We start from the raw sequence: 20715 nt of genomic DNA, 5'->3' as shown, positions 1-20715 counted from the left end.
CTTACAGAAGAATTACTTTTCTGAGGGGGTGGCTCCTGATTTTTTGGGCCATATTCTTTGCTGGTACACATGGAGTCAGGTTACACCAACAGAAAATCAGGACCTCAATCTTAGTCTCTCCTGTTTTCAGCTCATTTTGTTTTGATCCTTCATTCACGTGCAGCACATGCTTTATACAGACTCTCATTGAGTAATTCTTGGGAATAGTGAAATAATCAGCTGCAGAGAATATGTCTGTACCTTGATTTTTGTGGAACCAAAATGACTAATTCTTCACTACTTTCTCTTGTCTTAGTTGGCCACAGGAATTTTTTAAAATCATATCAAGTATTGAATAAATGTGATTTTTTTATACATGCATGTTTAGATAGTGCTCTCTCTTGTAATCTTTACATAACCCTTTTAATAAAGGGGGGATTTGGATGGGCAAAGAAAATGGAGAGTCAAACTTCCATTGTTAATTCATATGCTGCAGGAAGAGCTGCGCACAACCAGCGTGGGCGGAAAGGCGAAGGATGAGGCAATTTAAAAGTCAAAAAGAAAAAACAAAACAAACAAATCTGCTAATCACACAACACAGGCGCAGCACAACTACTCCTAGCAGCTGGCTCAGTCAGTAAGGTTTGGCCTGTCACAGCGATCAATGTCTCCTTGGAAACAGGATGGTAAACTCCAAGCTCCTGAAAAAGAGGGGGCTGGGATATGTAAACATGTAAAATGAGATAGACAGACAAGGAATCCCACCAGTCAGTTTGGGAGCTTTCTATGGCCTTGTATCAGTTACCATGAGCCATCCAATCAAAGCAACAGGGGTGTGACTTGGAAGAGAAAAGGAGGAGGTGGTGGGGAGAGACAGGACCAGTTTTCCAAGCTGAACAAGAGAGTGTCCGTAGTTTCAGGTAGAAGTAACAGGTTACTGAGTAACATTAAAGGTAAAGAATTTAATTTAAGAATGTAAAGGTAGGGGGCTGGGGCATTCAAACACCGCAAAATTATAGATGAGTCTGTGGTTTCAGAAAGCCGTGCTTTTAAAGCGATAAGTTAGAAACTTGGCAAACAAGTGTGGGGATTTGATGTTCATATTATTTGTAGCGGTGGTACTGGGAAAAACAAGTGAAAGAGATTGGCATTTTGACTTTGGATCTTTAGGTCTCCATGGATTGTAAAGTGTTTGGGGCAGGAATGGCATGTAATTATGTGTTTTGACAGAGACTAGCACTTTTTGGGCACTATTATAATCCAAAGAATGATGTGTTTTTTCACCTTTCACAACATGCATTTTAGAGTTTTTCAGAGAAATAAGGCGGTGGTCTTTAAAGGGTCCTATAGGCTCAATACAGGGGTAACTGGGTAAAAAGTAATGGTCTGTGATATACAGGATTTCAGACTAGATGATCTAATTGTTCCTTGTGATCTTAAACTCTATGACTCTAAGGGAGTTGGGCATCAAATTTTCATTACATTTCATTGGGATTTGGGTGACTAACTGTAAGAATTCTTTGAAAAACCCAGCATGAAATTTCATTTTTTATTTTTACTATAGAAATAAATCTTATTTTATTTTTACTCTGACCATTCTATGTGAAGCACCATAGCCAGTAAAAAGTTAACTCAGGCAACCGTAATTGCTAAAAATTTCAGCAATTATTCAGTGCAAAACTCTGTTTAATGTTACCGAATGGAACAATTCCATGAACAGGTCATTCTTCACTTATGGGAGACAGTTGATGATGTTGTACAGTGGGATAGGAAACAAAGTCATATGAGATCAGTATAATGGCCTTTTCCTGCTTTATTAGTGGCTATTAACGTATGTTTATAAGGAACCTGTAGAGCTGCTATTCAGCATATATAAAGTATATATAGTCACTAAATCTTTTAGTAATCATGCATATTTTTAACCTTCAGATCTCTGGTATAATAATGTAATGTGTTATCCATAAATCCTTGCTGGGTCTGTTACCCCTTTTTTTCTATGTGCTACATCAGGCAGTCACTGTTGCAGTGGTCATGTGATTTTTGAAATATCTAGAAGGCTGTGAATTCATCACCTGTGCAGAAAGTGGGACTGGAAGATCTACCGTAGGGAACAACTCTGACCCATAAGGGGTCTGGACTCTATGACTTAGAAGGGCTTTCCCATCTATCTCTATGATACTATCAAACAAAACAAGTGAAACAAAATGCACAGTGTAAGGCAGTGGTTCCCAACCATTTTTGGCTCAAGGGCCACAAATATCATTTTTACAACCCTGAAGGGCCGCCAGTCTATCAACTTATAAAAAATGTATTGACGTATACACCATTAAGGACTACAAATCACTGCATGTTTAAAGTAAACATTTTGATGCAACTGTGCTCATTTTTACATTCACTATGTTACACCTACAAATTACTCACAGTATGTCACACACTCACAGACAAAGCACTAGCGTAGATGAGTAACTGTCACTACACACTGAAGCACATGGCCTGGCAGCTAAGTCACGGTGGGTGACCTGCAAAGTGCAGGCCAAACTGTAAAGCGCTGATTTTTAGAGTCCTGCCCCTCCTTAAACATGGTAGGTCCTGGTGGCTCTGCCAGCAGCCTCCCCTCCCTCCCCCACTGCAGCCAGATGGAAGGAGTTCAGCGAAGGGGCTGCCTCCTTGCTGATCTCCCATCCCCCTGGCTGCAGCAGAGAAACTGCACATGTCCTGTAGCCCTGTGCACTCCGAGTCCCTAGGCAGTGGCTCCCTTCTGCAGCCAGGGGGAGGGGAGCGGCGGGCCACTTTGAAAGATCCCAGGGGCCACTTTGGGCTCCCGGGCCACAGGTTGGGAACCAATGGTGTAAGGGCCTGATCCTACAATCAGATTCAGTAGCATGGACTCTACATCTGCGTAGACGTCAGTGGGCCTCATATGAACATGGGATCCACATCAGTGTCTCCAACTGCAGGTTCATGGCCTAAGTCAGCATGTTTATTATTTGTCTGATCAGTTTTTACTGTGCTTTAATCAAGTTTCTGCTGGGAATGTACAAGGGCCAGCTTTATCCCTGGTGTAATTCCACTGATGGCTGTGTCTCCAGGCACTGATTGCCGTAGAGGTCTGGGGAACAGAGTAATTAATGGTCCCCAGCCCTTACCCTGTCAGAGAGGAAAAAATTGGCATGGAATGGGAGAAGGGAACGTGAAGGGAATAAGTGCACTGCATGCATCCCACCTGGCAATTCCCTGAGTGAAATCAGCTCCTGCTGCATGCTCACTCCAGTGTGCTCATAGAGCACATGGCAGAAATTATTGGGTGGGGTCACTGTAATGCAAGATGTCAGATAAGATTGTTATAATGGTCCCTTCTGGCCTTAAAATCTATGAATCGTGAATTTTTGTAGCATGTGTTGTTGTAGTATGTGTTATTGTTCTGGTGTGTTGGAAATGGATCGCTTGAACAAGAAATCGTTTGTAGCACTAGTAGGGCCCACCTGATTTGGCTGTCAGGTAGAGTTAAATTACTTTGCATTTCTGCACAGGGTCCTAGAACCTGAGACCTGTTACAATCTTATACAATTACTAAATATTATTGTTACATATTTGCTCAAATGTGGAAGAGATCTGGATGGCCAGCATCTGTGTATGTTTATAACTCAGCATATCACTGTGCTACGTTGTGGTGTTCTTTGTCTCACAGAGTACCAGTGTTTGCACATGGCTAGTATATATCAGACTCTTGCTAGCTGTTCATTTCCTCCCAGGGGCCGGCTGCATTTCCAGTTTTGTGCAATGATATTTTTGACTGTTAATATCAAAAGGCCACAAAAGTCTTTCTTGTAATTCATTAACTAGAAGAAAGCACTTACAAGTAAGGTATTTGTGCTGGTAGAGGAAGTAAGACGGGTTTCAGTATTCAAGAACATATTTTAAAGACTTGGTACTTGGTAATCAGTGCCCATCAGATTAAGCCTTTTTTAGGTTTGTGAATCTGTGCTAAAGGGGGAAATTCTTCTTCTAGATGCCTGGTACAGCGAGGCATGACCGAGACATGGCAATCCAGGCCAAAAAAAACCTGTCCAAAACCACAGACCCAATTGAGAAGCTGCGGCTGCAATGTCTAGCAAGGGGGTCTGCAGGCATCAAAGGACTTGGCAGGTAAATCTAAGAAGTCAAGCACATTATTAAAGCAAATAATATGAATTGTAGGGTGCTATAGAACTAAGGCTATAATGGGTTTAAGCTGCAAAATATCAGCTATAGATTGAAGTCAGTTACACCACTCCAATGGACTTCCACGGAGTCAGGATTTCAAATGCCCCAGAGCAAATGGGTGTTTGGATCTGGGAAGTACAACTGCAACTTCAATATTGTTTGTTTGTTTTTTTCAATAATTTTTCAATAAAAATACAAAACCCACCCACCAACCAAAAGAAAGTGATGCAAACAGCCAGGAATTGAAATTAATGCCACCATCCGCATCCCCAACACCAAAACAAAGGGATGTAAAGATACAAGAGCCAGATCCAATGACAGATCCAATGACAGATCCAGTGGAATGACACTGAGTTACACCCAGTGATGGTGTGGACCACAAGCAGGAGGTTTCATACGTTAAGCTTCCTGTTTAAAATTTTGATCCGAGAATGCGGAGTAGGGCCATCAGACCAAAGTGAGTGGCTATAGCCTCAGTGTGCACTAGTTACATGTGTATATTAATTAATGAGCTTTTGAGTAGACAAGAAAGACAAAGGAAGTATTATTATCTCCATTTTACAGATGGGTAAGTGAGGCACAGAGAGACTAAAATGACTAATAGGCATGGCTACACGTTTCCTGTGTGACCCTGGGCAAGTCATTTAATCTGAAAATGTTGTTTTAGTAATGACATCATGTATGAGCCATGTTGTATCACAACTGCATTAATATATCTGTGTGACACCACATTTTAATGTATTTTTCTGTTTCATCACTGATATAGTTCTTTTCTCCATCGGAGCTGAGTTTGACAATTATTTCAATCATTCTCAACAGCTATGATTTTCCAGATGGCTCAATTTCAATACAATAATAGTAATGATTATTATATTGGGGTTGGATTTTTAAAAATACTTGTATACTTCCTTTACTGCAATCCTTTTTAAAAGTAAAACATCTTCTATGTGGAACTTAGTAGTTTGTGTTTTGTGAAGATCATGTTTCATGTTCAGATAGAGGGAATGGAAAATAGACCTTGCCAAACTGGTTAGGTGGGGCAAGCAGTGCTGTTTGATAGGCATTGCTCATTACCGCCTCAATAACTGCAGCCCTGCTTTTCTCTGAAGAGACTTGAGGAAGGGGAAACGTTATCCCAGTAAAAAGGTGGAGTCCTTTTCTAGTCCTTATAAACTGTCATTCTTCTGTGTAAGATTCTCCACCCCCATTTTTTATTGGGATGGTTTAGTTGGGGTTGGTCCTGGTTTGAGCAGGAGGGTGGACTAGATGACCTCCTGTGGTCCCTTCCAACCCTAATCTTTTATGATAATATGATTTCTTTTACTTAATTAATTAATTAGAAACACACGTTTTTCCACAGAGTATTTCAGATTATGGATGACAACAACAGCAGAACCCTCGATTTCAAAGAATTCTTGAAAGGGTTAAATGATTATGCCGTGACGATTGACAAGGAAGAGGCTCAAGAGCTTTTCAAGATCTTTGATAAAGATGGCAGCGGAACAATAGACTTTGATGAATTTCTTGTAACTTTAAGAGTAAGTTTCCAAACAAAGTACTTTTTTGTTGTTATCTAAATGAGAAGAATTCTGTTCCATGAGTAGCTGAACAGTCAAGTCATAGGTCAGTACAGTTCTGTTTTATCAGTATTATTGATTTCTACAGAAATATCAAAAGGGGCAACATTAGTTTGAAGAATTCCATTTCCATCTAAAAATGAGTAGGGAAAGGTGGTCTTGTGGGTAAGTCTCTGGGACCCAGGGTTTCAGAGTTCAGTTTCAGGGCTTTGTTACAGACTTCCATAGGAAAATCACTTAATCTCTCTGTGCGTCACTTCCCTATCTAAAATGGGGATAATAATACTTCCTTTATCTTTCTCGTCTGCTTATGCTGTAAACTCATTAAGGCAGCATGGCCTTCTCTTTGTACGTATTTGTGCAATGCCTAACACAGCAGGGGCCTTATTTTGGTTTGGGCCTGTAAATACTGCTAAAATACAAATTTTAAAAAAGAGCGTTATCTTGTACCTATCATTGTTACAAGTGACGTCTAATATGGAGAGAACAGAAATATACTAAAAACATTTTAACTCTTTTTTCAGTTTGTTTCTAACACTTTGATAGACGTCTGAGTACAGTCAGTTGCACTATTTGGTCAATGGTGAATTGCACTTCCTGTCTCAATACTTGTCCAGCAAGATAACTGTCACACTCTGCTCTGGTGGCATTCATGTGCAAACCATGTCCCAGGCTCTGTGGAAGTGTGTTTACTTGTAACAGCAGCAGCATAGCTGGAAGCTGAAACTGGACAGGCAACAGGTAGACATAGGATTCATCTGTTAATATCTGCTTTCAGCCGCCAATGTCTAATGCCAGAAAAGAGGTCATCATGCAAGCGTTTAGGAAGTTTGACAAAACCGGCGATGGTATTGTAACTATTGAAGACTTACGGGGGGTATATAATGCAAAGCATCATCCCAAATATCAGAATGGCGAATGGACAGAAGATCAAGTTTTTAGAGCCTTTCTAGATAATTTTGATTCACCCTATGAAAAAGATGGAAAGGTAAGTAGAATAGCCCAAGGCAATTGAAAGGCGCTCCATTTGTGCAAAGCTAGAATTGCTATCTGTGAAAACAAGCCCAAATCAAACAAATGAAAGCAAGTATAGTGCATCTATGCCATACTTATTGATACATCCCTTGGATTAATAGTAAAATGGATGCACAGCCATGAGGATAATGTTCTTTTTTTTCTTTCCCTCCATTAATACCCAACTGCTTTTTTAATGCCGAGGCCTATCTTTTTGAATAATTTGGGTAATCAAATTATACTAGGCTAAATCCTGTGTCTGCCTTACCTGGAGTGAAGGACTGGTAAAGGTTCCTTCCAACCCTAATCTTCTGTGATTGGAATGGAGACACTCTACAGCTGCTATGGCACCTCTGCCCCACCAGTGGCAATGGTTGGTGGTGCCATGTAGCAGCAGATCCACTGACTCCAGCTCTCCTCCATCCTGCTTCCATCACACCCCAAGCCCACTGCATACAGAACAAAATATGACCACATGCAAAATCATAGGATTTGGGGCCTTTTTGTAGTTACATGTGATTGAGTTGCAATTCATGTGATATGGCATCAGACTATGCATTCCACCTCAGATCAACAGCACTCGACACAATAAAGAAAAGTGTAATTATTGCTAATATACAGAGCCCGATATTCAAACCCCTTGTGAGGAGGAGATTCTCCACCCCCTAAGTAACTACAACACAGCGTCTAGTTTAAGCCTAGAGTCCCAGATTCAGGAAGTCATTGCTATTCAGGACAGCATTTATGCATGTGCTTAAATCCCATTGTGGTCAATTGGCATTGAAGTCAGTCATGAATAAGGATGGACTTCTGCACATACTTCAGTGCTTTTCTGAATTGGGACCAGAGTTGGGATTTCTATCACTCCCTGTGCCTCTAATTGACCTTAGCAGTGTTTTGCATTTTATAAATAAATAATAATAGTAATAATAATAAATAAATAAATGCTTTCAGCATACAAACATATTAAGAAAGTAAATACAATTGTCCCGACTTTACAAAAGCACAAGGTGATAAAAATTTTAATTTCAGAATTTGCGTCTCTTATTTCTAAGCCTTGTGCCTAATCCACTATACCACAGTTCCTGCTGAACAGCAGCCTTGACCTGTCTGTGCTGACATCTGATCTAAGCCACACCACTGATGTAAACTCACCTCAGTTATCCAAAGCCTCCTGTTGTTTCAAACTAGGGTGTCTCCTGACTCCAGCAGTGGGGACATGGCCTTGTTTTTGTTAACTGGAGGTTTCAGATAAGCGAGATTCATATAATGGAGTTGGCAAAGATGTCTGGCTTAGTGAGCAGAAATGATTTGTGTTAGCCAATGTGCCTTAACACTGAGCTTGTCGAGTCAGCCAAGCTTGGGGAAGTGGATGCCTGTTTATAATAAGTGACTTTAAGTCATTTAAGTTCTTTAAGTTCCAGTTATCAAAACATTTTATGTGTCTTCCAAACACAAGAGCTGGAACAATGAGGAATCATAGAAGATTAAGGTTGGAAAGGACATCAGGAGGTCATCTAGTCCAACCCCCTGCTCAAAGCAGGACTAACCCCAACTAATTTATTCCTGCCATGGCTTTGTCAAACCAGGCCTTAAAAACCTCTAAGGATGGAGATTCCACCACCTCCCTAGGTAACCCATTCCAGTGTTTCACCACCCTCCTGGTGAAAAAGATTTTTCCTAATATCCAACAAAGACCTCCCCCACTGCAATGTGAGACCATTGTTCCTTGTTCTGTCATCTGCCACTACTGAGAACAGCCTAGCTCCAGCCTCACTGAAACCCCCTTCAGGTAGTTAAAGGCTGCTGTCAAATCTCCCCCTCATTCTTCTCTTCTGCAGGCTAAACAAATCTAGTTCCCTCAGCCTCTCCTCGTAGGTCATGTGCTCAAGCCCCCTAATCATTTTTATTGCCCTCTGTTGGACTCTCTCCAATTTGTTCACATCCTTCCTAGAGAGGGAGGTCCAAAATTGGACACAATACTCCAAATGTGGCCTCATCAGTGCGGACTAGAGGGGAATAATCACTTCCTTTGATCTGCTGGCAATGGTCCTACTAATGCAGCCCAATAATGACGTTAGCCTTCTTGGCAACAAGGGTACACTGTTGACTCATATCCAGCTTCTTGTCCACTGTAACCCCCAGGTCCTTTTCTGCATAATTGCTGGTTAGCCAGTCAGTCTCTAGACTGTAGCAGTACATGGGATTCTTTTGTTCTAAGTGCAGGACTCTTCACTTGTCCTTGTTGAACCTCATCAGATTTCTTTTGGCCCAATCCTCTAATTTGTCTAGGTCACTCTGTATCCTATACCTATCCTCCAGCATATCTACCACTCCCCCCCAGCTTAGTGTCATCTGCAAACTTGCTGAGGGTGCAATCCACCCCAGACTCCAGATCATTAATGAAGATGTTGAACAAAACTGGCCCAATATCGACCCCTTGGACATTCTGCTTGATACCAGCTGCTAACTAGATATTGAGCCATTGATCTCGATGTCCCATTGATCCCAATGATCTAGCCAGCTTTCTGTCATAGACTCATAGAAGATTAGAGTTGGAAGGGACCTCAGGAGGTCATCTAGTCCAACACCCTGCTCAACTTCTATCCACCTTATATAGTCCATTCATCTAACCCATACTTCTTTAACTTGCTGGCCAGAATACTGTGGGAGACCATATCAAAAGCCTTGCTAAAGTCAAGGTATATCATGTCCACTGCCTTCACCACATCCACAAAGTCAGTCATCTCATCACAGAAGGCAATCAGGTTGGTAAGGCATGACTTGCCCTTGGTGAATCCATGCTAACTGTTCCTGATCACCTTCCTTTCCTCCAAACGCTTCAAACTGGATTCCTTGAGGACCTCTCCATGATTTTTCCAGGGACTGAGGTGAGGTTGACTGGTCTTTAGTTCTCCATATCCTCCTTCTTCCCTTTTTTCTAGATGGGCACTCCCAATTGTCTGGGACCTCCCCCCGATCATCACGAATTTTCAAAAGATAACAGCCAATGGCTCTGCAATCACTTCAGCCAACTCTCGCAGATGCATTGCATCCAGCCCATGGACTTGTGCATATCCATTTTTTCTAAATAGTCCTGTACCTGTTTTTTCACCACTGAGGACTGCTCTGCTCCTCCCCATTCTGTGCTTCCCAGTGCAGTATTCTGGGAACTGATCTTGTCTGTGAAGAAAGAGGCAAAAAAAACATTGAGCACTTCAACTTTTTCCACATCATCTGTCACTAGGTTGCTCCTCCATTCAGTAAGGGCCCACACTTTCCCTGAACAACTTCTTGTTGATAACATACCTGTAGAAACTCTTCTTGTTACCTTTCATGTTCCTTGCTAGCTGCAACTCCCATTGTACTTTTCGGCCTTCTTGATTTTACCCCTGCATACTTAAGCAATATTTTAATACTCCTCTCTAGTCATCTGGCCAAGCTTCCACTTCTTTTAAGCTTCCTTTTTGTGTTTAAACTCACCAAAGATTTCTCTGTTAAGCCAAGCTGGTTACCTGCCATATTTGCTATTTTTTCGGCACATGGTTTGTTCCTGCACCCTCAATAAGATTTCTTTAAAATACAGCCAACTGTCCTGGACTCCTTTCTCTCATCATATTAGCCTCCCAGGCGATCCTGCCCATCAGTTCCCTCAAGTCGTCAGTCTGCTTTTCTGAAGTCCAGGGTCTCTATTCTGTTGCTCTCGATCCTTCCTTTTGTCAGGATCCTGAACTCGACTATCTCATGGTCACCGCTGCCCAGGTTGCCATCCACTTCTACTTTCCCTACCAATTCTTCCCTGTTTGTGAGCAGCAGGTCAAGAGGGGTTCAGCCCCTAGTTGGTTCCTCCAGCATTTGCACCAGGAGGTTGTCCCCAACACTCTCCAAAAACTTCCTGGATTGTCCATGCACTGCTGTATTATTCTCCCATCAGATGTCAGGGTGATAGAAGTCCCCCATGAGAAGAATAGGCTGTGATCTAGAAACTTCTTTTAGTTGTTTGAATAAAGTTGTCTGAAAGAACTAGATAGGGAGATATCTTTTTGTATAATATCTTTATTCAAAGTGCTGTATTAATGGTCCAAAGATTAAAACTTCGCAAGAATTATATATGAATGGGGATTAGAAAAATAGTTTTACACATATAAAAGGCCATGCCAATTTAAAAAGTGGATGGGCAGGCTAGTTAGTTGTTTTTGTAAATGGATTCAACCCAAAAATGCAAATTGAAATAAACAAAACTCAGCTGGGATTTAAAAACTGCTTTGTCTCTTTTAGTCAGATCTGCTCTGAAAAATAGCATTTTTAGCTTGATAAATGGATATAAAATCTCCCAATTGCACCAGGAACACATTCTAGTTCATCCATTACATTGTAATGAACATGCTATTCAATTCAGATAAGTCAATGAGAAAATTACATGACAAGGTTTGTCTTTTTGAAGGACCAGAGCTTCACTGATTCTATCTTTCAGTTTTCAGGGAAGATGAGAAGTTGTTTTTAACTAGGTTCACTTGGAGAACAGGACCTCTACATTTTAGGACTTTCTACTACTGAAGGAGTTACACCTTCTTCATTTTCCCTCCTGTCTTAGGTTCCTTCCTAATTCAAGATAACTTGAAGCACAAAGTGTACAATGTATGACTTCAGTCTTTGCTCATTTATAGATGTTTATTTATGTATAGAATATATATGTGTTATGACATGAAGAATGAAGGTTTTCTTTTCTGTTTTAAAATCTTCCACTTTAGGTTACAACAGAAGAATTCATGAACTACTATGCAGGAGTCAGCGCTTCAATAGACACTGATGTCTATTTCATTATCATGATGAGAAATGCTTGGAAACTCTAACTGTACGATTAAGGAAACAAGACTTTATTTCCAACTTCTTAGCTCCACGGGATTAAATATGTGCACAATAATATGGTCACGTTTCCTGTAATAGTAATTTGTAGTCACTGTGCTGATTTCAGCCTATCAGAGGAGACAATACACACCGTACCACATTGTTTTGTCAGGACCATGCTGAGCTGATTGACATCATAGGCCAAGAGGAGATTTGGCAGCCCTGCCAATCATCACTCCCCTCCCTTTTCCTCCTGTTTCCCTTGTCTGTGTTGTTTCTTCTCTCATATGGGTAACCAGTTTCTCCTCTGATGTGTGATAGGCACCTTTCATTCCCAGACATGTCCCCAAATTCTTTGCCCAAGCTGCAGCTGTGTTTCGAAGGAGGTCAGATAGCACCAGAGCAGAGGATTCTGGGATATATGTAACTCAGTGTATAAATGTGTGGGCATTTTTGTAGCATGTATTCTATCCAGAGATTCGTAGATTTGTCTTTCTCCTTTTTCCTTCTATTCCTTTGTTTCTTGACTTTCTTCTCATTTTCTGGGGCTATCTATCTACTGTTCCCCTTATCAACGTCACCAGTGGGCATAGATGATTTATAATGTTCTCTTGTAACTGTGTAATTGGACCACTTACCTATGCTCTATCCAATGTCTATGCTGGACCTAAACTGAAAGACTATACCTAAGCTACTTCTCCTGGGAATTTTTATGAACTAAAGAACTTTATTATACATAAATATATATAATCATAAATAAATAAATATATATAACTTTATAATTTTATAATTTCCTGGCTTTGCTGCTGAAAAAAGGACAGGATGTTAGTGAACTGGAAGAGATAATAGGATTCTCCTATCACATCAATGGCTGTGAGAGCTGATGTCTGGTCAATTACCTGTGAGGAGAGGGATGGTAAAAGAAGGGGCCTGTCTGAAAGATGTACTTCTTCTAATTATCCCTGCTTTGTTTCCTTTTATTTTTTCCATTTCTCTTGTGTCAGAGTAAATTGTTGTCATTGTTAAAGTGGTTTACATGAAGCAGGATTTACTCCCATTAATTTGTGAATGTGTCATATACTTGTATTTTCAATGTCTTCATTCTTAGTAAAAGACTCAAGGTTTTGACGACAAATCGAACCATACTCAGAGCAAACAAAACGTTGCTATGGGCCAGATTTTAACAGGAGCTTAACACCCACAAGTGGAACCAGATTTTCAAGCACTCAGCTCCTATTTACATACCAAACTAAGTGTCCTGATGTTCAAAAGTTTAGTGTGTGATTTTGAAAAATCTGAACTTAAATGTCGCAATGGGAATTAGTAGCTACTGAGCACTTGAAAATCTGATCCTGGGCTGTTTGGATAACTGGTCTTATGGGAAACACGCTTGCTATTTTGTTTAAATATGACCTACCATCACAACTGTAGATATCTGGAATCCCTTACCACAGGCTGTGCAATCTCAGTGTTTTCCTTGATCTGGCATGGCTCTGCCCAATCGCATAAATTAACAATGATGGAAGTTGATGTGAGTGGAGAGGGAAATTAGTTTGATAAGAAAATATTTGTTATCAAGGAAATGAGGACTGTTTATATAATGTGATGCTGTTGTGGACCAACAAATAAATTCATCTGCATGACATAGAAAGGTGCCTTATGTGAATAATACATGTGCCATTTCACATGCTGGCAGTTATATGTGGCCACTTTATTATTATTTTATGTATTGTGTGAGATAGCGAGGGCAGAGGACAGTAGCAGAGCGCTGGAAGGGAGGTATGTGAGCCCAAAAATGCTCAGGGCTCTGTTCCCTGTTGATTAACTGAGTGCCATTAGGGGGCAATTAGGGGCAGCTGGGGCCAATGAAGGACCAGCCAGGAGCTTCATAAAAGCCCTCCACCGCAAACAGTCAGGGCACAAGCAGGAGGAGTGGGAGAGGGAGTGCGAGTGCTGACTTAAAGCGGAGGAGCAGAACAGAGTGCAGAGTCCTGTGGACGAACGAAGGTATCTATCTGGCTCAAGGAGCCAGAAGGAGGGGGAAAGTTAGCCCAGGGGAAGACAGTGCAGCTGGGAACACGGTGCCAGCAGCACATAGCTGCCTCTCATAGGGCCCCTGGGCTGGGACCCGGAGGAGCGGGTGGGCCCGGGTCCCTACCCCCCTCCTTAGGGAAGACAGGGTGACCGGACACACCCTGGCCCACTAGAGACAGTGCAAGCGTGGGACCCACTAGAGGGGAGCCGACGGCTGCCACAATTGGTTCTGTAACAAGTATATTATCTACCTTGCACATTTTAAATAAAGATATAACATTAGTGGGCTGTGGGGATCACAAAGTGAAAAATGATCCCACTCTGGCATAGGCTGTATCTAAAGACTCCCAGAATCCCCAATAATCGGTTGTGCTGACATTTAATCAAGTGAAGTGAAGAGTTCTGTCTTACTAACCTTAACTCTTGATGAGTTTGTTGGTTTAATACTAACCATATCAAATTCTACTAACATTTATTGAATGCCAAGTGCAATGTGCCTTTTCAAAAGCAATTGTTTCTTTGTAAATGGATGAAAAGCTCTGACACTGCAAAACTTATTGTCCCTGATCATGCACTCATAGAGTCAGTGGGAACTTTGCCATTGACTTCAATGAGCAAAGGATCAAGACCATTGTGATTAATGAAAGAGCACTGCTTTGAGATTAGATTTCCCTTCTCTTTCTGCACAGATACTGAATAACAGGACTTTGTGCAGGGAACTGAGTGAGGTGAACAGGGATAGCATTGGTACATCTCATTCTGCAGGCATCAGGATTCTGTGGCCACTGTTGCTATAGGCTGGAATACCAACTGATCACCCTCTGGATTCTCTCTGAGTAAAGGCTGGGCCAGTAAGGCCCATAGCCCCTCCCCTGCTGCACACTTTTTTCTCTTGTAAGCACATTCTGGAAGTCATTGTACATGAATAAATAACCCTGAAAACTTCTGTGGAACTGTTACTGAGGGCCTGATTCTAATCCCTCTGGCAATGTTCCCATTCACCTCAGCAGAATCAGGCCCTCAATCAGCTTTTTAAAACAGAACTGGTAACTGCAGAAAAAGTACATTGTACACAGGAAAAAACAGAGCTGAGCTGAAATATTTGTTACCCTCTAGTAAATATAATAGAATTGTGAATACTGTAATAAATGTAATTTTATTTGAAGATATGCCAAATCAAGGGATAAACAAACACAGCAAATTGGCAGCTAAATTGAAAAAGTTATATACCAAAGCCCAGACACTGCAACCCTTGACCTATGGGCAAAATTTGCATTGACTAAGAGAAGTGCAGTGCGTAGATCAAAGGAAGTATGGACCTAAGGGCTTGAATCTGGTTTCAGATGCTGTTATAAATAATGCTGTATGCTTGGAGCCAGTAGGCTGGGTCACTTGGTGGTGGATTCTCTGTACCCTGAAGTCTTTAAATCATTATTTGAGGACTTCAATAGCTCCATCTTAGGTTAGGGGGTCCATTATAGGAGTGGGTGGGTGAAGTTCTGTGGCCTGCATTGTGCAGGAGGTCAGACTAGATGATCATAATGGTCCCTTCTGACCTTATAGTCTACGAGCAGTCTCTAGCACTATTGTATGCTGTTCTGTAGACAGGGATATTTGTAAAGTTGCATTGAATGAATCCATTAAATAGCAGTTTCTTGTGCACTTTAGTCTAAATAAAGTAAATACCCAAGAGATGCTGCAGAGAGGCTTGTGTAGCCGTACTATATATCTTCTAGAGTTTGATGTGGCAATATGCACAGCAGCAGGTATTAGAAGATATATGGCAATACACCAGTTTATCTGGAATTGGAATTAAGATTCTAAAATATTATTTAGCACTTTGTTCTATGACATTATTTCTTATCATGAAAGTCAAACTACACAGGAGGGTATAAATTGTGGGGAACATCTTAGTCTGAAGCATGTCATGTTTTCAGTCGATATATGGAACTCCCATTGATGTCAGGAGGAGTTATGTGTGTGGATCAAGGGCAGCACAGAGTTCTAAATTGGAACACAAGCCACAGTTGAAAACCATTGTAAACAATGAGCTCTGTGGTCCCCTCCCATCTGTGCAGGGGACAAAGGAGCAGGAATTCTGTCCAAATGTTACATTGATTCATAGAAGCTCCCTCCCTCTGCCTGAGCCCACAGGAACTCTCTGGTTCAAACAAACACCATGCATTTGAGCTCCCCTGGCATTTGAGAGGTAGAAAGCCAGAGAACAGCTGCTCCAGACAGCATGTTCCCTAGGGAAAATGGTTTTACAGGTAAAAAACACAGCAGGAGTTAATGTTAGTGCAAGCAGAATTAACTTTCATTCTTCACCTTGTACATCTGATAAGCAAATAGAGCAGTGGGGATAGTGGCAGCAGGGCTCCTAACCAAGCCATTCTACCTGTGGGGTGGGAGGAACTGGAAATCACACTGAGAGACTAGTCACCCAGATGGAAACCACAGAATCTACAGATTTAGAGTCAGAATTCTCCCACTGATCCTTAGCTCTTAATTGACTGGCTTGCCATAGGCCCTAATTCCTCAACAATATCAAAACTTCCACTTAGTTTTTCCTCTTTGTGTGTTTGGTTTCTGTGTGTGTGGTCATGAGGCCTGGGGAGAGAGAAACATATGGCCTGATATGATCAAAAATTCTTGTTTAGTTCACATTTTCCTTATGAAGCCTGCAGTTAATATGTAAATCGTAAAGATACTCCTGGTTCAAGATACCCAATTGTATGAGAGCTTAATTAATAATTAAACATATATTCCAGTCAGCCTTTCTGGTATGTTTGGGCCCCTTTGTGCTGGTGTCCTCACACAAAGCTGCCTTAAAACTGGCAGATCAAGCTGGCAGAGATTTCCTCTGCATATGGAAATAGTTAGCTGGTGCAGAACCATCGTAGTTGCTCCTACATCATCCTCGCCCAGCCAGCTCAGGCAGTAAGGCTGGGAGAAAAAGGATTTCCTAGCAGTCTGTGGCTGATACAAAGGCCCCTTGTGACTAATGGTGCTGGACACAGGGGGTTCAGTGATACATTATAGGGACGACTGTTACAATTATCCAGAAATTTGTCGAGATAAAAGTGTGCATTTGTCAGAAGGAGGCGCTGACATATGGCTTCAGGATGTGAGGGAATGGATTAGCCAGAAATTGTGCTACCAAGCAGTGTGATGGGCTGACATGCATGTGTCAGTCCTCATTTTGCTGCTGTGTCCACGTCAATACCTTTAGTAACTGAATAACAACCCAACAGCAGTAAATGGGCCCAGATTCATGAAAGGATACAAGCAAGCATGGCAATGTTATGCACTGCACCTGGAAAATTACAGAAACAGCCCTATGAGCCACAAAGCCTGCATTAGGCACCTAAGCCCCTATCCAGTGAATGGGGAGAGAGAGGCAACTACAAATGTGATCCAGAATGGCAGCATTCTGGGAGAAGAGCTGCCCGAGCTAGCCAGTGGGAAATGCTGACCAGAGGGGTGTGTGCTAATTCCCATCCCTCTCACAGAGCCAGGCACCTAAGTCCAGGCTGTAGGGATGTGCCTATCTCTGCTTGTGATCTGTGAACCCGGGGAAGATAGGTTACTAAACGCATGGGGGGCAAGGAGGCAGGGGCTGGAGGAAAAGGAGGCTCTCCCTTATAACCTGTAGTTGACTGGTTAGGTCTCACCCAGGGTATGGGGGACCCCCCGTTCAAATCCCCCATCTGCCTTAGGGGGAGAAGGGATTTGAACAGGGATCTGTAACCTCTCAGGTGAGTGCTCTAACCATTAGGTTATAGCCATTCTAACTCTCAAACTGGCCCAATTAATATTTAATTTTTCAATTGTTTGATTAAAGTGGAACAACTTCAATAGGAGAGATTGAGAGAGCCTCCTACCAGAATGTTCCATAGTGTCGCCCCCACCCCAGCTGTTTTGTGTGCACTCATTTGAGGGGAATCGATCCAGTAGGCAACCTCCGAGCACACCTACCGAAAGGGACTTAGGCAGCCAAATGCCTGTGTTCCCCAGTTTGCTAATGGCTCTGGGACTTAGGCAGGAAATAGGTTCACAGATTGCGTCAGCAGTTTGCATGCTGAGAAGCAAAAACATAAGTGTCTAGAGAATTGTTACTGCAAAAACATAGGTGCCGAGTGAGTTTAGGCGCACAGAGGGTTAGGCGGCAGCTGAGCTGGAGTTTTGTGCACTGCAGCTATGCCTAAAACTGGGACTTAGCCTCCAAAGTACCTTCATGGATTGCGCTCATAATGTAGAAGCTTAGGCATTGTGGGCCAGCTTGTAAAGGTAGTGAGGTGTCTAAGTCACATCGAGTTCAATAGGCATTAGCAGCAAAATACCTTTAAAAATCTGGCTCTGTATGTTTTATATTGAACCTGCTCTGAATAAGGAGAATACTCTGCTAAATGAACATGGGCACAGCTCTGCTACTGATCTGCATTCAAAACTCCATTGACGTCAGTGGAAATTCTGCCCAAGGAATGGTGTGGCAGGACCCTGTTAGCACTCAAAAGTGGGGTTTTGAATAATTGAATTTTTTTATGAAAAGTGTCTGCTTTCCACAGCAAAAAAAAATTGTTACCAAAAAAACCCCAAAACAAAACCAAAAAACTCCCTCAAAAATATTTTATCCAAAATCCAAATTTTGGGGGTTTTGGCCAATATTTTTCAGTATTTTAATTTGTGCTGAATTTTTTTTTCATTTTTGTCTAAATTATATTTGAGAGGGAAAACATTTCTGTCCAGCTCTAGTTTTATACTATAATTTCAGTTCTTAATATGTTTCTAAAATGTATTTCCTCTTAATGTCTCATTTTGAAAGAATCTGTGTTGCTGTTCAGCCTTTTCTTTTCTTCTTCATATTCCTGCTGGTAGTGGCATTACTATTGGATCGCTTTACTATATTTTGATGTCTGAGTTGTGAATTTTATTCCTACATTTCTGTGGATAATAACATCTGGTAACTTTTCTCATGTTCATTATTTCAGGTCCTGAGCCAGTTCCTACTGGAAGAACTGGGAGTGTTTCCATTAACTTCAGTGGGATTTTGAGTCAAACTCCATTTTGATACCTATGTGAACAGAGATTTTTGCAGACAAGCAAAAGTTACCAGTAACAATGAATTTCAATATTGAAATAGTTGACAGGTGGACATAACAATGAGACATAACTGAAAGATAATAATCAAATGTTTAAAACATTTTTGGAATGTGTTAAGCTTTCTGATTTGGTCTATGTTATATAGCAATGTATAGTGTCAGCATGGCAAATAGTTAACTTTGGCTTTCTTGTTTATAGGTTACATAAGATGAGTTTTTGAACTATTACGCTGGAGTTAGTGCTTCTATGGATAGTAATGCATACTTCCATCTAATGATGAAGAGTCCTGGAATCTATGATTTTTGCTATTACTACTTTCAGAATCAGAGACTATAAAAAGTGTGATGCTTTTGAGGAGCTCAGTATGGGTTTGCGATTTTTCAGCTGATTCTTTGGGCTACATGCACCTGCAAAATTAGCGGTTTTCCAAATAACTCAACACTTGCACATGCTTTAATATTTTAATAGGTAGTTCTTAGTAGGCAAGAAACAAACAGTGCTTAATGAAAAGAATTGATTTGAACTAGGGGATGTGATAATCTGTTTACATTTGCAATTTCATTTTCAACATAATCACTTGCTCTGTTGTATGGCCATGTATTCGATTAGTAATGTAGATATTCCTGCTATATATAAAAGCACTGATTTGAAACGTTTTGTTCTCCATTATTTACTGATCATCATAATAAGGGGTTTATTTGACTCTGAAATAATTTGAAGAGTTATTTTAAAAGTTTCCTTCATGTTACATTTTTACAAGTTTAAAAGGACAACCTCAAAAACCTGCAACCAAAATAATAAATGCATAAAACAAAGAACAAATTAACGGAACAAAGAACAAATCCCAGCTGTTTAATCCCGTATAGAACAATGTACATTATTTTTTTACAAACATGGGCCCCAACGCTGCAAATAAGTTAGCATCTGAGAAGTTTAGCAGGACTTGTCACGTGTAAAGTTACCCATAGGCATAAGCAAATGCAAGATAGGGGCCATAGTTATGGTAAATGTTCTTTAAGCCTGCTTGTTCTTCCATTGAAGTCAATGTGAGTTTTGATATTGGATTACAATGGATGCAAGATTGAAACTCTTATCCAGGTTTGCTCCTCTAAGAAAATATACTTTTCCATATAACAGGTAATTTATTTATGGAAAAAAGGCTCCCAATCAAGTTCTCTCTCTGTCTAAGCAAATAGGCAAAGACTGCCAAATTTGTCTTTATGATCCAAACAAATTCATGTATATGTTTTCATCATGGGGTTGATTCTGAGCTTTGAGAGCTAGTTCGGGATTGCTATAATGGCAAATGCTGGCACTGATTTGGTTCCTGGATGTACTGTAACACGCACCCAGATTCTAGTATGTGAATCTAATTGACAAATGAGGGAGAGATGTCAGGAGGAGGAGCATTTGTTCCTTTTGTACGTGGTCTATTTTGCACCAATCACCCATCTCAGATCCAAGCCCTACATCTGACACACTATTCCATCTTGAAGTGTCTGGATAATCTCTCCCTGCCAGAGACTGCGATCAATACCATGCACTTGTGAGGTGTGGAGCACCTGCGACATTCAGGAAGTCAGCGTTGCTCAGCACCATTCATGATTTGCCTGTCAAATGGAATTTGCATGAGGAAGGACTAAGTGAAAACTAAGTAAGGAGCTGAGCTGAGTTGTGCAGAGTCACAGCATCTATCAAAACTTCTGGCTTGAATTTATACAATTCCCACTGCCTTCAGTGGGAGGAGAAGGTGTTCAGTGCTTCCTTCTCTTCACCTTGCAGGACTGAGCCTTGAAACTAGGGCACTTGCACAACTGCTTAGTATAAACTCCCAGTAATTTCAATAGGGGATGGGGATGCAGAGCGGTGCACCTAACCTGCTAAAGTGCTTTTGAAAATCACATTTGGCTCCTATCTGAATCTTTAGGTGCTTTAAATACCCATTTAAGTCTGACCT

The 20715-nt window shown here is 41.2% G+C and overlaps 1 protein-coding gene across 3 annotated transcripts; it reads left to right on the top strand.

The window, feature by feature from the left end:
* The first annotated feature begins 869 nt into the window (after window positions 1-869).
* CAPSL (calcyphosine like) lies at window positions 870-19410 on the top strand. Of its 3 annotated transcripts, XM_067545520.1 has the most exons (8): window positions 870-932; window positions 3989-4125; window positions 5543-5720; window positions 6538-6747; window positions 11525-13628; window positions 14345-14549; window positions 18647-18733; window positions 18957-19410. In XM_067545520.1, exons 2-5 carry the CDS (start codon window positions 3989-3991, stop codon window positions 11624-11626), a joined length of 627 nt encoding a protein of 208 aa, XP_067401621.1. In that variant the 5' UTR covers window positions 870-932; the 3' UTR covers window positions 11627-13628; window positions 14345-14549; window positions 18647-18733; window positions 18957-19410. The 3 variants fall into 3 exon arrangements, with proteins under 3 accessions (XP_067401621.1, XP_067401619.1, XP_067401620.1); XM_067545518.1 differs by having other exon boundaries at window positions 18647-19410; XM_067545519.1 differs by lacking the exon at window positions 14345-14549 and having other exon boundaries at window positions 18647-19410.
* Window positions 19411-20715: the final 1305 nt, after the last annotated feature.

Source organism: Emydura macquarii, unplaced genomic scaffold (assembly GCF_026122565.2).
Source record: "Emydura macquarii macquarii isolate MOO-44397 ecotype Brisbane River unplaced genomic scaffold, CSIRO-AGI_Emac_v2 contig_1045, whole genome shotgun sequence".
Classification (NCBI taxonomy): Eukaryota; Metazoa; Chordata; order Testudines; family Chelidae; genus Emydura; species Emydura macquarii.
Note: the sequence above shows the minus strand (reverse complement) of the source record. Positions and strands in the feature narration are given on the sequence as shown.

What these genes read in the sequence shown, in the direction of transcription:
- CAPSL (XM_067545519.1), top strand. Translation starts at nt 3,989, where the DNA reads ATGCCTGGTACAGCGAGGCATGACCGAGACATGGCAATCCAGGCCAAA. An exon ending in GGCATCAAAGGACTTGGCAG is followed by an intron (nt 4,126 to 5,542) that starts GTAAATCTAAGA and finishes GTTTTTCCACAG; the next exon opens with AGTATTTCAGATTATGGATG. An exon ending in CCTATGAAAAAGATGGAAAG is followed by an intron (nt 6,748 to 11,524) that starts GTAAGTAGAATA and finishes CTTCCACTTTAG; the next exon opens with GTTACAACAGAAGAATTCAT.